At 34.8% G+C, this 15,681-nt stretch overlaps 1 protein-coding gene across 6 annotated transcripts in view; it reads left to right on the top strand.

Moving 5' to 3' along the window:
* Window positions 1-15,681, top strand: part of UBE3A (ubiquitin protein ligase E3A) — a 98,933-nt gene that overhangs the window by 79,223 nt on the left and 4,029 nt on the right. For all 6 annotated transcript variants that reach the window (XM_064570038.1, XM_054513377.2, XM_045899572.3 and 3 more), the window contains 3 exons: window positions 440-604; window positions 2,167-2,322; window positions 2,417-2,490. In XM_064570038.1, the coding sequence (XP_064426108.1) occupies window positions 440-604; window positions 2,167-2,322; window positions 2,417-2,490 (395 nt within the window). The remainder of the gene's footprint in view (window positions 1-439; window positions 605-2,166; window positions 2,323-2,416; window positions 2,491-15,681) is intronic.

The following is a 15,681-nucleotide window of genomic DNA, read 5'->3' as shown; positions in this document are numbered from 1 at the left end:
GCAGGTTTCGTAGGATTGATTCTGTAGAAAAGGGTTTTTAAACATGTCATTTTGGTTTTGGGGGCTTTTTTTTTTTGTTTTTTAATGAAACCACATGAGATTGCCAGGTGAAATCAGAGCTGCTCTGGATAAGGGGTTTGGTAGCTACAGTTAATGTGTCTGTTTCTGTCTCCAACCCCTCCCTCACTGTGAGACACCTGAGGTTCTCTCATAGAGCACAGAGTAAAATCCATTGCTAAATTGACGCTGTGGTTTTCTCAGCAGAGAATTGGACAGACCAGTAACTATCAGTCTTTCTGTATTGTAAACTATTTGGGGGACAGAGAGGATACTTTCTATGCTTTAGTTCTTATTGTCAATTTTTTTCTTCCCAAGAAGAGGGATACAAAATGTTGTATTTTATAGTTCTATGGTAACCTAATTTTATTTCTGGTTTTAGGTCCTATATCAGAGTTTAAAAGATTTATTGGAATATGAAGGGAATGTGGAAGATGACATGATGATCACTTTCCAGATATCTCAGACAGACCTCTTTGGTAATCCCATGATGTATGATTTAAAGGAAAATGGTGATAAAATTCCGATTACGAATGAAAACAGGAAGGTAATAAGTGTTTTAGTATCATCATTGTCTTTGTCTCTTTATTAACAGTTTTAAAGCGTATATGCTTGTAATTTTTAAAGAAGTATCTAAAATACTTCATACAAAAGAGAAATCAAGTAATCAAATTCTTAAAAATGAAATAATAAATGAAATAGCCAGTTTTCTAAATCTTGGATATGAGCTGGTAGGAGAGCCTGTAGTTGGGCACTAAAACCCTTTTTAAGAAAGAGGACAGGAGTAGTAGATAGTGAATGACACAGTGTGGCTGTAATAAAAAGCAAGAAACAGTGTATTTCTGATACTAGACTGTACAGGGGAGGGAAACGGAGACCTCATGATTAAGATCCTTCTCACCCAACAAATGGCCATTGCCTTTAATGTAAAGGCACACATATATATGTGACTTAAAAACACTAGTGAAAAGTGTTCTTTAAGTCAGATACATGTTTTCTGTATGCATCTGGAAATGGGAATAACCCATAATATGGCAGGAAAATTAAGATCAATATATAGTAAGCCTTTAAAAAAACACAGTTTATAATAATGTAATTTTTGATAAAATATTCTCTTAAGTTAGGATACAAAGTGCATTTTTACCTTTTATGATTTGGTACAGTAGCTTACGTATCAAGTAAAACACCCAAAGTTTTGATGAACTGGATACAGTAGGCAGCTTCTCAAATATTCTAGCATAGACAACATGAGGCTTCCTGGATTGCTCAAATCCGGTACAGTGCTGTTGTTAGCTTTTATAAATAGATGTATACATGGTTTAAATGTCTCTGTGTTTGCACACCTGGTTGAGAGACTCTCAAAATTGTATTGAGGCCCAGCTTTTATATTCAGTCTTGTTTAAGATAATATCAAAATTGAAACTTATATGTATATTTAGTTTATGTACATGGCCTTTTTATAGTTCTGTTGCAGAGATCTGTGAAATTGTTAAAGGTACCTTGTTTTATTGTACTTTATTGCACTTTGCAGATGTTGCATTTTTTTATAAATTGAAGGTTTATGGCAACCCTTCTTGAGCAAGTCTGTCAGCACCATTTTCCAATAGCATTTGCTTACTCTGTGTCTCTATGTCACACTTGGGTAATTCAAACTTCAAACTTTTTCATCATTATTATATTTGTTATGGTGATCTGTCCTCAGTGATTATGACTCACTGAAAGCTCAAATGATGGTTAGCATTTTTTAGCAATAAAATATTTTTAAAATTAAGGTATGTACATTTTTTTAAGACATACTGTATTACAAACTTAATAAACTACAGTATAATGTAATCATAACTTTTATATACACTGGGAAACCAAAAAATTCATTTGACTTGCTTTATTGCGATACTCACTTTATTGCAGTGGACTGAAACCAGATCCACGATATCTCTGAGGTATGTCTGTATTTTCCTTTGTATGTGTAAAGTTTGAATCTTTAAATATATTCTTGAATATTCTTCTTTCTTTGGGAAAATAAAAACAAAAAGGATATGCAGCCCTGTATCTTGTGTTTTATTTGTATAGCATATTATAAGAAGTTCTTGTGGTTAATGTTTTCTGCAGGAATTTGTCAATCTCTATTCTGACTACATTCTCAATAAATCAGTAGAAAAACAGTTCAAAGCCTTTCGGAGAGGTTTTCATATGGTGACCAATGAATCTCCCTTAAAGTATTTATTCAGACCAGAGGAAATTGAATTGCTTATATGTGGAAGCCGGGTAAGAAAGCAAAATGTCTGCAAAAATATCCTATGAATTTATTGTTTGTAATGGTGTGGTATATATGTTAAGACGTATTTTCTTGAATTTGCAGAATCTAGATTTCCAAGCGCTAGAAGAAACTACGGAATATGACGGTGGCTATACCAGGGACTCTGTTCTGATTAGGTGAGGTGCTTAATTCTTAAAAGGAAGATTTAATTCAATAAAGGGGTGTGTAGTTTATGCTTTAGACCTTCATCTCTAGGTATTACTTACCAAATAAGCAAACTCACAGATTCTCAATCTATTATATTAGAAGTGTATTTGTAATATAATCACCAGTTTTTACTGTTAATGATTTATTTCTTGAATGAAGTGTTTTATGTAAGTCACATGTTTTCTTACGCATTTGGGATATAAATTATCTAATATTCCTAGTGATTCTGATTAGCATGTGCTTACTGCTGGTTAGAAAATGATGAAAACAGAGCTACCATCTCTGAATATTTCCCCTTTCTTGAACTCTGTGTTTGTGAACTGTTATTCTCTACCCTATATGAAGCACCTTTTGTGTGAAATGTTATTTTATTTAATTTTTATGATCACATGCCAAGATACATATTAGTATTTGTTTTACCCCTGAAGAAACTGAGCCCCAGATTTTCACAGAAAAAGGCAGAGATCTTTCCCAGTCTTTGCCTCTTCCAAACAAATGCTGTTCCTACCATACTGTCTCCTTTTCTGTACTGCACTATTCAATCTTAAAAGACATAGGCTTCTTCCTCCCTTGTGGAGATTGGTAAAAGGGGACAAAGATGCTTTTTAGGTGCCCACTTGTGGGATAAGGTGAAAGGAATGCAAACATAACTCCTGGAGGTTGTCTCTGAAGGTTATTTCTCTAAGACTACAGTATGTGAACACCAGAATGAGTATCAACTGTAACTAGAGATGAGTAATACTTTATGTTGTTTTATATTACATTACATTATTTTCTTCTGTTACCTATTTTGTTCTTCATTCTGGTGTGTAGGAGGTTACTGGCATTTCCTCTTTTTAGTACACCCTAACTCATTTCTAGTAGCAATCTTGAACTACTCACTCTAAGCAACTATTATTATGCTACTTACCTGAAGTTTCAAAACTGACACATGAAAGGGTTGAAAACATGATAAAGAAAACCCCACTTGTGAGTCACAAGGAATTCACAGATTGGATTTTATAGCCTCTTAAGTTTCCCTGAGAATAGTTGGAAGTATTTTGTGTGTGCTTTATGGAGAAATTAATTTTTAAAGTTTTAATTTTATTTCTAGCTTATAATAACATAATTCTTACTTGATACATATCTTAAGATCATATGTTAATGTGTAATTTGAAAGGCAAGTGAAACAGTAGCTTCCAAATCATTCTCATTGTTAATGGTATTCTAAAAATCTTTTTAAACAAAATTCAGACTTCTTATTTTGTCAACATATATATGAAAATATTAATTCATTAAATAGAATCTACAACTAGTAGAAAGTTGAAGACTTGGAATAGTTATTATAATACCAGGGAAAAATTGGCAATATTGGTATCTTGTTTGGTATTTATTTCATTTAAAGTATTCAGAATTCATTGAAGTGAAATGAAGAAAAACTTTGAAACTGTATAATACATTTCAACTAAAAATTAGTAACATAACATTTGGTGTAATATAAAATACCAATAGAAATATTTTAGTTTTTAATATTAAAAATATAATTCTACTACAACTTTTACCACTAATAAAGTTAATGAAAATAAATTACTCAGAAAATAACTATATGTAAAACGTGAACATTTAAAAGTCTAGCATTAATAAAAATAAAGTGAGAAAATGTTGACTGTCAAGCAAGTTTGTGTTTATGTTTTCCAGTTGCCGATAAAGCTGTCCGGGATTTCATTTGACTACTAAGAGACTTAGAAGTATCTTTATTTTTTTATTGTATTTTTTTTTCTAAAGATTTATTTGAGAGAGAGAGAGCACAAGCAGGGGGAAGGGCAGAGTGAGAGGGAGAAGCACGCTCCCCGCTGAGCAGGGAGCCTGATGTACGACTCGATACCAGGACCCCAGGATCATGACCTGAGCCGAAGGCAGACACCTAACTGACTGAGCCACCCAGGCGCCCTAGAAGTATCTTTTTATTTTAAAGATTTTATTTATCTATTTGACAGAGACAGCGAGAGAGAGAACACGAGCAGGGGGAGTGGGAGAGGGAGAAGCAAGCTTCCCGCGGAGCAGGGAGCCCGATGTGGGGCTCGATCCCAGGACCCTGGGATCATGACCTGAGCCGAAGGCAGATGCTTAACCGACTGAGCCACCCAGGTGCCCCCCCCCAAAGTATCTTTTTAAATGGTCCTTGTTAGTGTTTTTGGGTGAGAGGCAGGGACTGCAGTTTCTTTTTAGTTGCTAGTGAATTTCTGTTTAAAGGCTTGGTCAAATTCAGATTTGATTATCCTCTTCTCACAGTTAATGTGATTCATTTCATTTAATTTTTCAATACTATATCAGCCTTTTATTTCTAGATAAGCCTAACTTAGCTGTGGCCTGTTAGTTTATAAATACGTTGCTCAGTTTATTTTACTAACATTTTGTTTTGGTCTCTATTCAGGAGGAATATTGACCTGTAATTTCCTTTTTTTATACACGTCAGGTTTTTGCTACCCTTATATAGTGAGTTAAAAAGAGTATTGTTCCTCATTTTCAAAAATACTCGAATAAGATTGGTAATTTTTTCTCTTAAATATTTGCTCAAATTCACCAATGAGACTGTCTGGACCTGGACATTTCTTTGTTGGAGGGTATTTTGATTTGGGTTTTTTTTTTTAATTTTATTTTGAAATAACTATAGATTTATTGGAATTTTCTTTTACAATACAGGTTGGAGGGGTGCCTGGGTGGCTCAGTCAGTCAAGCATCTACCTTCGGCTCGGGTCATGATCCTCAGGTTCCTAGGATCGAGCTCCACATTGGGCTCTCTGCTCAGCGGGGAACTTCCCCTCCCCCTCTGCCTGCCTGCCCCGCCCCTCAAATAAATAAAATCTTAAAAAAATATATAGTATGGGTTGGTCCAGTGTACCCTCCATCCACGTTCCCACAGTGGTAACATTTTTCATTACTGTAGCACAATATCAAATTCAGGAAACTGATACTGATTCAATCTATAGACCATATTCAGATTTTATCAGTTTTTCATGCACTTATTTCTGTGTATGTGTAGTTCTGTGTACTTTCATCACATTATATAGATTTGCATAACCAGTATTATAATCATTGCGTACAGCTTTTTCATCACCAGAAGGGTGCCTGTTGCTATCCCTTTGTAGGCATACTCATACTCCTCCAGCATGATTCTCTTGAGATCCATCAAAGTTGTTATATGTATCAATAGCTCATTCCTTTTTATTGCTGCATTTCATGACATAGATGTACCATATTTGGTTTAACCATTCAGCTGTTAAAGGACACTTGGAATGTTGTCAGTATTTGGCTATTAGAAATAAAGCTACTAAACATTTAAGCAAAGATTTTTGCAAGAACATATATTTTCATTTCTCTGGTATAAATGCTCAGTAGTGCAATCCTGGGTCATATGACAAGTGCATGTTTAGTTTCTTAGAAACTGCCAAACTGTTTTCCAGAGTTACTGTACCATTTTACATTTCCCTGGGGAATATATGAGTGGTCCAATTTCTCCATATCATTGCCAGCATTTGGTGGTGTCAAAATTGTTAGCTTTATCTGTTCTGCTAGGTATGTTGTAATATCTTATTGTGCTGTAATTTGAATTACCCTTGATGGCAGTGATGTGGAATATCTTTTCATGTACTTACTTGCCATCTCTATATTGTTTTTGGTGAAATGTCTTTTTTTGTTGTTGAATTTTGAATTCTTCATATCTTCTAGTCCTTTTTGTGGTGGGTGGTTTGCAAATACGTTCTTCTACTCTTGTGGCTGATCTTTTCATCTTAACAGAATCTTTTGCATGGCAGAAGTTTTTAATTTTGATGAGCTTTGATTTTTCCTTTTATGGATCATGTTTTTGGTAAAGTAAGATATAAAAGATAAATACACGTAAGGCCAGCCATAGGTCCTGAAGATTCATATTCTCTCTCACTCTCTCTCTCCCCCTCTTTGTCTCTCTTTTCCTAAAATTTTTATAGTTTTATATTGAAGTCTTGGTCCATTTTGAGTTGATTTTTATATAATAATGAGATTTAAGTCGATTCACTTTTTTGCTTATGGATGTCCATTTCCCACATAATTTATTGAAAAGGCTATCCTTCACTGAATTGCTTTTGCATCTTTGTCAAAAATCAGTTCATAATGTTTGTGTGAATCTTTTTCTGAATTCCCTGTGGTCTTCCCTTGATCTGTGTGCCTCTCCATCTCTGCCAATACTGCACTGTATTTATCAGTACAGGTAATTGGTAAGCATTAACATCAGATAGAGTGCTTACTCCTATTTTAAATGAAAGATTTCTTGCCTTTTCCATATTTTAGCTACTCTTTGCTTTAACATATAAATTTTGTATTCACTTTGTCTATGCCTACAAAAAACCTTGATGGAATTTTGATAGGAATTACACTAAGATCAAATTGGGGAGAATTGGCATTTTTATTATGTTGACTCTTCCAACCTATGAATACAGGATAGCTCCCCATTTATTTAGGTCTTTTTTTTTTTTATTCCTTTCATCAGCATTGTAATTCTCAGCATATAGATTCTATACGTGTTTTGTTTGATTTATACCTAAGTATGTGATTTCCTTTGCAGTGATTGTAAATGGTATTGTATTTTTATTTTTTTTAATGGCATTGTATTTTTATTTTGGTTTCCACATTTTGTTAGTATATAGAAATGTGATTGATTTTTTTTTTATATGTTGACCTGTGTCTTGTGACCTGGCTGAACTCACTTATTTTAGAAAGTTTTTTGTTTGTTTTTTTGTTGTTTTTTGTTTTGTTTTTTGAGACATCTTGGGGTTTTATGTATAGACAATCATGTATTCTGTAAATAGGGATAGTCATGCTTCTTTTTAAATTTGTATGCCTTTTTTTTTTCCTGCCATATTATGCTGGTTAGAACTTTTAACACTGCTGAATAAGAGTAGTAAAAGCAAAAGCCTTGACTTGTTTCTGTGTAGTGTTCTCTCTACAAATTCAAGGAGGTTTCGCTCTATACCTTGTTTGTTGAGTTTTATTGTGAATAGGCTTTTGGTTTTTGTCAGATGCTTTTTCCACATCTATTGATCCAAGCATGATTTTTCTTTATCCTCTATTTGATATGGTACATTGCATTAATGGATTTTCCATTCAGTTCATTGTCAAATTTGACTTGGTAATTTGTTGATGACTTTTGTGTCTCAGTTCATGGGAGATACTGGTCTATAGTTTCTGCCTTTTTTTTATGTTGTCTTGGTCTGGTTTTAACATCAAGGTTAATTCTGGCCTCATAAAGAGTTGGGAAGTGTTCTGATTTCTAAGAGAGATTGTGTTAAAGTGGTACTGATTATTTCTTAAATGTTTGGTGAAGTTCTCCAAAGAAACCATCTGGGCCTAGAAATTTCCTTTTTGGGGAGGATTTTAATTTCAAACTCAACTTCTTCAATGTTTATAAGATTATTAAAATTATCTTTGATAGTCCATGAATAATGGTAATTTGTGTTATTCAAGGAGTTGATCCACTTTATTAAAGTAGTCAAATTTATTTGTGCAGAGTTCCTAATCCATTTTTATCCGTTTGTTGTCTGCAGATCTGAACTGATCATACCCTTTTTTATTCCTCATAGTGGTAATTTGTGTTTTTTTTTCTTTTTAAAACTTGTCTTGCTTGAGAGGTTTGTTGAAATTATTGATTATATTGAAAAGCCAGCTTTTTATTTCTCATTTCTTTTCCTGTTTCTAATTTCATTGATTTCTGCTCTTTATTAGTTCCTTCCTTCTTTTGGTTTATTTTGCTCTTCTCATTCTAGGTTACTGAGGATAGAAACCTTGATTTGAGACCTTTCCTCTTTCCTGATGTAAGCATTTAGTGCTTTAGCTATATCCCATATTTTTTGATATGTTGTATTATCATTTTTTTCATATGTATGTATTTTTTAAGATTTATTTTGAGACATCCTCTTTGTTATTTAAACAAAATTATGTTGTTTATGGGGCGCCTGGGTGGCTCAGTCGTTAAGTGTCTGCCTTCGGCTCAGGTCATGATCCTCAGGGTCCTGGGATCTAGCCCCGCATCAGGCTCCCTGCTCTGCGGGGAGGCTGTTGCTCCCTCTCCCACTCCCTCTGCTTGTGTTCTCTCTATCAAATAAATAAATAAAATCTTTAAAAAAAAAAAACCACACACAAAACAAAATTATGTTGTTTAATTTCCAGGGTTTTGGCATATTTTCCTCTTCTCTGTTACTGATTTCTAATTTGATTCTTTTATAATCAGAGAACTTACTCTTCATGACTCCTAATAATACTTTTGAATTTGTGTATTCTGTGTTGGTGGGTGGAATGTTCTATAAATGTAGATTTAGATTCTGTTCATTGATGATTTTGCAGATTTTCTTACTTGTAGTTCTATCAGTTGCTCAGAGAGAGGGATGTTGAAAGCTCCATAATGGTGGATGTGTCCATTCCTCCTTTCAGCTGTCAGTTTTTATATGTATTTTGAAGATTACTTTTGATTGGTACATATACTTTAAGCTTCAGTATGTCTTTTTGGTGGATTGATCCTTTATCATTATGTGATGTTGCCTCTCTGTCTCTGCTGATTTTCTTTCCTCCAAAATCTACTCATCTGATCTGTTAATCTTCTTTAACACTTTTTTTAATTAAACTTTTTATTGTGAAATAATTATAGATTGGCATACGGTTGTAAGAAATCACACAGAGACCCTATGTAAACACTTTACCATTTTTCCCTCTGTGGCAAATTTTTATAAAACATTAGTACAATATCACAGGATATTGTAGGTTGCAGTCAAGATACAGAAAAATTCTATCACTACAATCCTCCTGTTGCTCTTTTATAGTCAGTCACACGTATATACCCATACCTCTACCCTATCCCTATCCCCACTCTAGTCCCTAACCCCTGACAACCACCCACCTGTTCTCGATTTCTTAATTTTGTCATTTCAAGAATGTTGTATTAAGTGAATCACATATAATATGTCAGATTGGCTTTTTTGACTCAGCCTTGAAAGTTACCTACATTTTTTCCACTTATCAATAGTTTGTTTCTTTTTATTGCTGAGTAGTATTTATTCCTTGATGTGGATTCACCAGTCTTTTTAACCATTTGTCTGTTGAAAGACTTCATGCTTGTTCCTAGTTTGGAGCTGTTCTGAATAAAATTGCTATGAATAATCATGCACAGTTTTTTTAGGTAAACACAAATTTTCATTTCTCTGGTAAATGCCAAGAGTGCACTTGATTGTTTTTTACTGTTGAGTTTGAGAGTTCTTTGCATAGTCTAGATATAGTACTTTCTCTTTCCTCCAGTGAATTACTTTTTCACATATGTCAAAAATCAGCTGAGCATATTTCTATAGGTCTCTTCTGATATTTATCTCCTTCACCTTTTATCTCTGTCAGGTTTTGCTTCATGTATTTTGAGGCTGTCATTTGGTACATACCTTTTTTTTTTTTTTTGTACATACCCATTTGGAGTCATTATGTCTTTTTATCATTACATAAGGTCCCTGTATGATTTATAATTTTCTTTGCTCTGAATCTAATATATAATATAACCTTCTTGGTTTTTTTTTTAAATGTTTGCATGATAGCTTTTTCGTTGTTTTACTTTCAACCTGTCTTGCTGAATTTGAAATTAATTTCTTAGAAACAGCTTATGGTTGAGTCTTTTTTTTTTTTTTTTTTTTCCATCCACTCTCAGTCTGCCTTGTAATTGGTATATTTAGGCAGTTCATATTTAAGGTAATTATTGATATGTTAGGGTTTATGTCTACCATTATATATTTTCTGTTTCTCTCTTTTTTATGATTGCTTATTTCTGTCTTTTTGCCTTCCATGGGTTAGTTATTCAGACTTTTTTTTAAGGATACCCTAGATTTATTTTTAGTGTTTTTTTGGGTTGTATTTTTCAGTATAGTGTTCTTCCTGGTTGCTGTGTACATATGTGAAAGTGGATCAACACCTCTTCCAGTGAAGTGTGGAAACCTTGCTTCCATTTAGGTTTCATTCCACACTTTTAAATATTGTCTTGAATATTAATGCTATTATAATTTTGTATCAGTCATCACATAGGATTTACAAAATTCATGAGGATGGTAGTCTGTTGTATATACCTATATTTCTACTATTTCCGTTCTTTCCATTTGCTTTAAGAGTCCTATCTTTTATTACTCCTTTTAGTAATTCTTCAAAGACAGGTCTGCTAATGGACAAATTCTTTTAGTTTTCCTTTGTCTGGTGATATCTTTATTTCCCCTTTATTCCTGAAGAGTAGTTTTGTTTTTGCCATTTGGGGTTTGTTCAGCTTCTTGAAGTTGTGGTTTTGTTTTTTGCCCAACATGGAAAGTTTTCGGCCATTGTTTCTTCAAATACTTTTTCAGCCCCACTCTCTCCCCTTTCTTTCTGGGCCTATTCAGTCATTTGTCATTGTTTCACAAGTACCTGAGACTCTGGGGTTTTTTGTTTTTGTTTTGTTTTCCAGCTTTCTCTCTTGTTCAGTTTTTTATCCTCTGTCATCTTTACTGTTGAGCCCATCCAGTATATTTCTCTTCCTGTGTTTTTCAGTTCTATAATTTATATTTGGCTCTTTTTTTATTGTAACTTCTGTTTCTTTCCTGAGATTTTGTATTGTTTCATTTGTGAAACAATAGAACTTAAAATCGTAGAATCATTTTTATGATGACTGCATTAAAATCCGTGTCAGATAATTCCAACATTTTATTTTTTTTTTAAGATTTTATTTGAGAGAGAGAGAGAGAGAGAGCACAGAGGGAGAGGGAGAAGCAGACTCCCCTCTGAGCAGAGAGCCCGATGTGGGGCTCAATCCCAGGACCCTGAGATCATGACCTGAGCTAAAGGCAGATGCTTAACCGACTGAGCCACCCAGGTGCCCCAGTTCCAACATCTTATTCATCCCAGTGTTGACACCACTTGATTTTCTTTCCTTCATGTTGTAGTTTTGGACTGTCCTGGGCATTGTGTCCATTAGGAGATTCTGGGTCCTGTTTACACTTTTTTACTGTAGCAGGCAGTTATCCTATTCAAGTGTAGCATGCAGGTTCTGGCATACTTTTTGTGGGTTGTAGTTCCAGTAACAAATTTAGCTTTCAGAGCCTTTGGCACTATTCTGCTCTGCTTTATCTCCTTCCATGGGGGCTCCCTGTGGTCCATGATGGTGTTGCTTGAGGGAGGTGAAATGAACAGCTTCTCCAGGCGGAGTTGCGTGGTGTCTCAAGCCCATGGGGCTGGAGAGCTCTTCCTGGGCTCTGTGCCTGTTGTGGCAGGATCCCCTTGCTGTTGCTGATGGCCATTCGGTGTCTCTGGCCTAGGAGGGACTCTGAGGCTCCACAAGAAGGGCAGCACTTACCAGGCCAGCACCAGTTGTGGCAGAAATGCCCTGCCAGCTGTGTCTCTGGGTTGAGAAGGAGACTCTCAGGCATGGCTTCTTTTCTTCCTGATTCAATTTAAGTTTTTTACCTTCTGTTTCTGTGATGATATCATTGTGCTTAATTTGTCCTATGGTTCTCTAGATTAGTTTTAGCTCCCTCAATTTGACGTGATTTATTTTCTTTTTATTTCCAGTTATTCCTTAGTTCTGTCATATCTTCCAAAATCTTTCCTTTTAATTACCCTTGTTCTGAAATTTTATTTCTGACTTAGTTGTCCTTTCATAGCCTCTACTATTATTTAAAAATTTTTAGCTTCATTTGAAATTTGTTACAATTTTCATGTTTTGTTGACAGATCTCTCGGTGTAATTTTATTCTCTATAGAGACATCATTCTTACGTGCACGCACACGTATTATTCCTCTCTAGTAACTCTTTTGGTGTTTGTGATCTTTTTCTGTTGTGCCCTTTTTTTTTTTTTTTTTTTAAGTGAGATGAGTTTTCTCACGTTTGGAAGAGGGAGAGATAGGCCAGGGCAGCTTTTTCATGCTTCAGGAAAGCTCTCTGCATTTTGTTTTTGTTTTTGCAAAATGATTTTTTAAAAATGTACATATATATAGCCTTGTGTTTTCTGAAACTGCCTATTCTACTCTCCTTTCCCACATTTATTTGAGTTTTTCTTGGCCTTTTTATTCTTGATTTGGTGGATTTGGACCTTATTTCCAGCAGTTTCCCCTCAGTTTTAAAAGGGAATTTTGGTGTTCAAGAGCTTTACGGGCCCAGAGCCTTTACTATATCATGATCCGTTTGCATTTGCCTACAAATTGAATAACTCTTTTAGCTATCTTTTCAAATTAGCCTGTGCTTTCCAGTGGGTTGGTGGTTTTGAGGTTCCTTTGTTCTCAGGACTATAAGAAACCCAGTTGCCTTCCTTTTGCATCCTCACCCACTGACAAAGGTACCAACCAGGTATTCTAGCTATCAGTGGTGTGTTCCTCTTCATTTACATGGAAGGATTTGTGGGGGGATATCTTGTCACCTAGTTTTGAAGGTGTTATCTATAGGTCTTCCATTTTCCCATCCAATTAGCTCTGGTTTTATGGGAGAGATTAGGGAGATTGAAAAGAAAAGCAAAAACAAAATAACTGTATCACTGCCACCATCATCTTCCCCAAACCTCTTAATCTGTGTTTCTTCTGATTTTTTGTATCCATTAATATCCTTACCTGAATCCATTGTTTCCCTGGGGATTGCAAAATGGTGATTTGGAAAAAAATTTCTTCTGTTCATTCTACATATACCTGCTGTTCTTTTTCCTCATCAGTGGTTGCTATTTGATTACTGTGTAAAACAGTTTTATTGAAAAGGCACAATAAAATGTAATTAAATATTTTAGAATAAGGAGTTAATGTAATAATTTCAATAGTGACAGTTGAGTTTGGATTTTAGTTTTTTGTTTTTGGGGGGGGTTGCCTCTTTCTGAATATTTTGAACTCATGGATTTTTATATATTGAGTATGATTCACAGTCATTATTCTTAGTAATACTCAAACTGATTAGTCTTGGTATACTTTTAACATCACTTCATTTTACATTTTGAAATTTTTAACTCACCTTGAGCATTTTTAACTCTAGGCTTGAAATAAGCCTTTTTTATAAGAAATTATTGGGGAAGTGGCATCTTTAAAAGTCAGTTTGGGGTACAAGGTATGACCTTTGTTATTAAATGTTAGTGCATGCAGACTTTTTCCGGGGGACAGAGCGAGGAAATATTTTTCATTATATCCTGGAAATCATATCAGTGTAGAGATATCTTCCGTGTTCTTTTGTATGGCTGAATACTGTCATTGTGTGAAAGCAGTATAGATTATTAATATTCATGGACATAGTGTTTATTTCCAGTCTTTTGCTATGAGAAGTAATGTCACAGTGAATCATCTCATACATGGATTATTCCATATATATGTTCCAAATATATGTATTTTTTTCTTGTTCTTTTGTTTCTGATCTCTATGTCCCTACTAGAAATTTTGGTCATACTGCTTTTCCTTTGGTCACCTTGTAAGTTAACCTTCTGTTTCCAAATTTATTTTGCATATTTCTTGAGTATATTTGAGTATTCTCATTTATGTTTCAGATTTGTTCATTTCTGAGTTTTGTATTTGTGATTATTGGTGTTCTTTTCTATCTGCTGTTGCATTTTCTCTTCATGTTGGAATATGGGAATTACAGGTTTTCCATTCTTCATGACTTAATTTTTCAATTACACTTTTTTCTGCTAGACAGTTTAGCTTCTTATTTATTTGCCAGACTTGTTTCATAATATCTTTATTTGGATTTTGGAATTCTGTTTCTCCCATTTATATTTCTATTGGTTGAGTTTTTATGGACCTGCTATTAGTAGATCTCATGGTAGAGTGGGGAGAAGTTTGGGTGGAGTTAGTGGTTTCTTGATTGAATGGTCCTCTCTTCTGTTGTTATGGTAACAGCAATTTCTTTAATATGTGGTTATGTGGCCTAGCACCTTCTGATTCTTCAGTTCCATCTTGTTTAATTAGGGCCTCTTTCATTAGCTACTTCCATTCCTTTATAGCTGCCAGAAGCTGCTTTCAAGGGACACCTCTGCCTCCCAAAGTGCTCCCCCCATCACTTCCAGGCATCATGCCTACCTGTCATTTCTACCCTGGTACTTTTCCAAGGCCCACCCTTTTAGCCACCCCATTGCCAGTGCTCTTACCTTTCCTTAGTAGTTCACTCTTGGGGTGGGGCTCTACCCTTCAGGGGTGAACTCTAACCCATATTATTCTGCACACCCTTGTCTTCCATATTGCTCTTGTAGGACTCTGCTAGTTTGGGCTCAGGTGTTCATACTCCCAACTTACATGTCAGTTGGGAGTTTGCCACTCTGTTTTCCTAGTTTTAATCTAAGCTTAGGTTATGGGTGTTTTTTATCGGATTTTCTCTCCTTTTTGATCTGAATAGGTTTTAGGAGATGTAAATGGGATGTGATCCATGAAGCTACCACTTATGTAGAAATGCAGAAGCTTTTTTTCAGTTTTCTAAATAGTTGCATTCAGAATTTTAATATAGAACAAAACACCTAAAGGAAGAGATGAATTTTGTTCAGTGTTTTCATTATGTAAATTGATAGTAAGCCCAATATTTTAAATTCTAATTTTAAATTATAGAAAGAACCAAGTAAGTAAATAATGTAGACAGACTGGTCAGGGTACCCTTCTATCCTTTTCAGGTGTGGCTGGTTCAGTTAGGCTTCAGAGCACTCCTACAGTGTGAGAAGACTTGATTACCACCCATTTGCTGGGGAGCTATTCTGCCCTGATAGAGAGCTCTGAGCCACAGAAGACTTACTTTTTCTTGTCAACCACCCAATAAGATTGACCTAGACTGTGGAATGATTTTAGTTCTTCCTGTGAAAGATGAACCTACAAGTTCCATGTCTAATTTCCTGTTGTTATGATGTAGTTCTTTATTGTTTTCTCTAGGTGAATGGGAGGTTTGCAGGAACTGAGGAGGATGTTAGAATGTCAGGGAAAAGAAGTGGGAAGATGTTGAAGGAGAGCCAGGAAGTCTAATAAAGCTGCTAACCCTGTCAGAAGTATTGGTATTGCACCAACAAAAATGCCCACATTTTAATAATAGAAATTGTTTACACATGTAGGAAGTGTGATGTTCTCTGCCATGATTCTGGAAAGAGCTTTTCAAATAAATACTAAAATGTATTCTTTGACCAATTAACATTTTTAAATTTTTTTCTAAAATCT

Source organism: Mirounga angustirostris, unplaced genomic scaffold (genome assembly GCF_029215605.1).
Source record: "Mirounga angustirostris isolate CCGP_5_RB_7025 unplaced genomic scaffold, mMirAng1.0.hap1 SCAF_9, whole genome shotgun sequence".
Taxonomy (NCBI): Eukaryota; Metazoa; Chordata; class Mammalia; order Carnivora; family Phocidae; genus Mirounga; species Mirounga angustirostris.
This window is presented reverse-complemented; position numbering and strand designations above follow the sequence as displayed.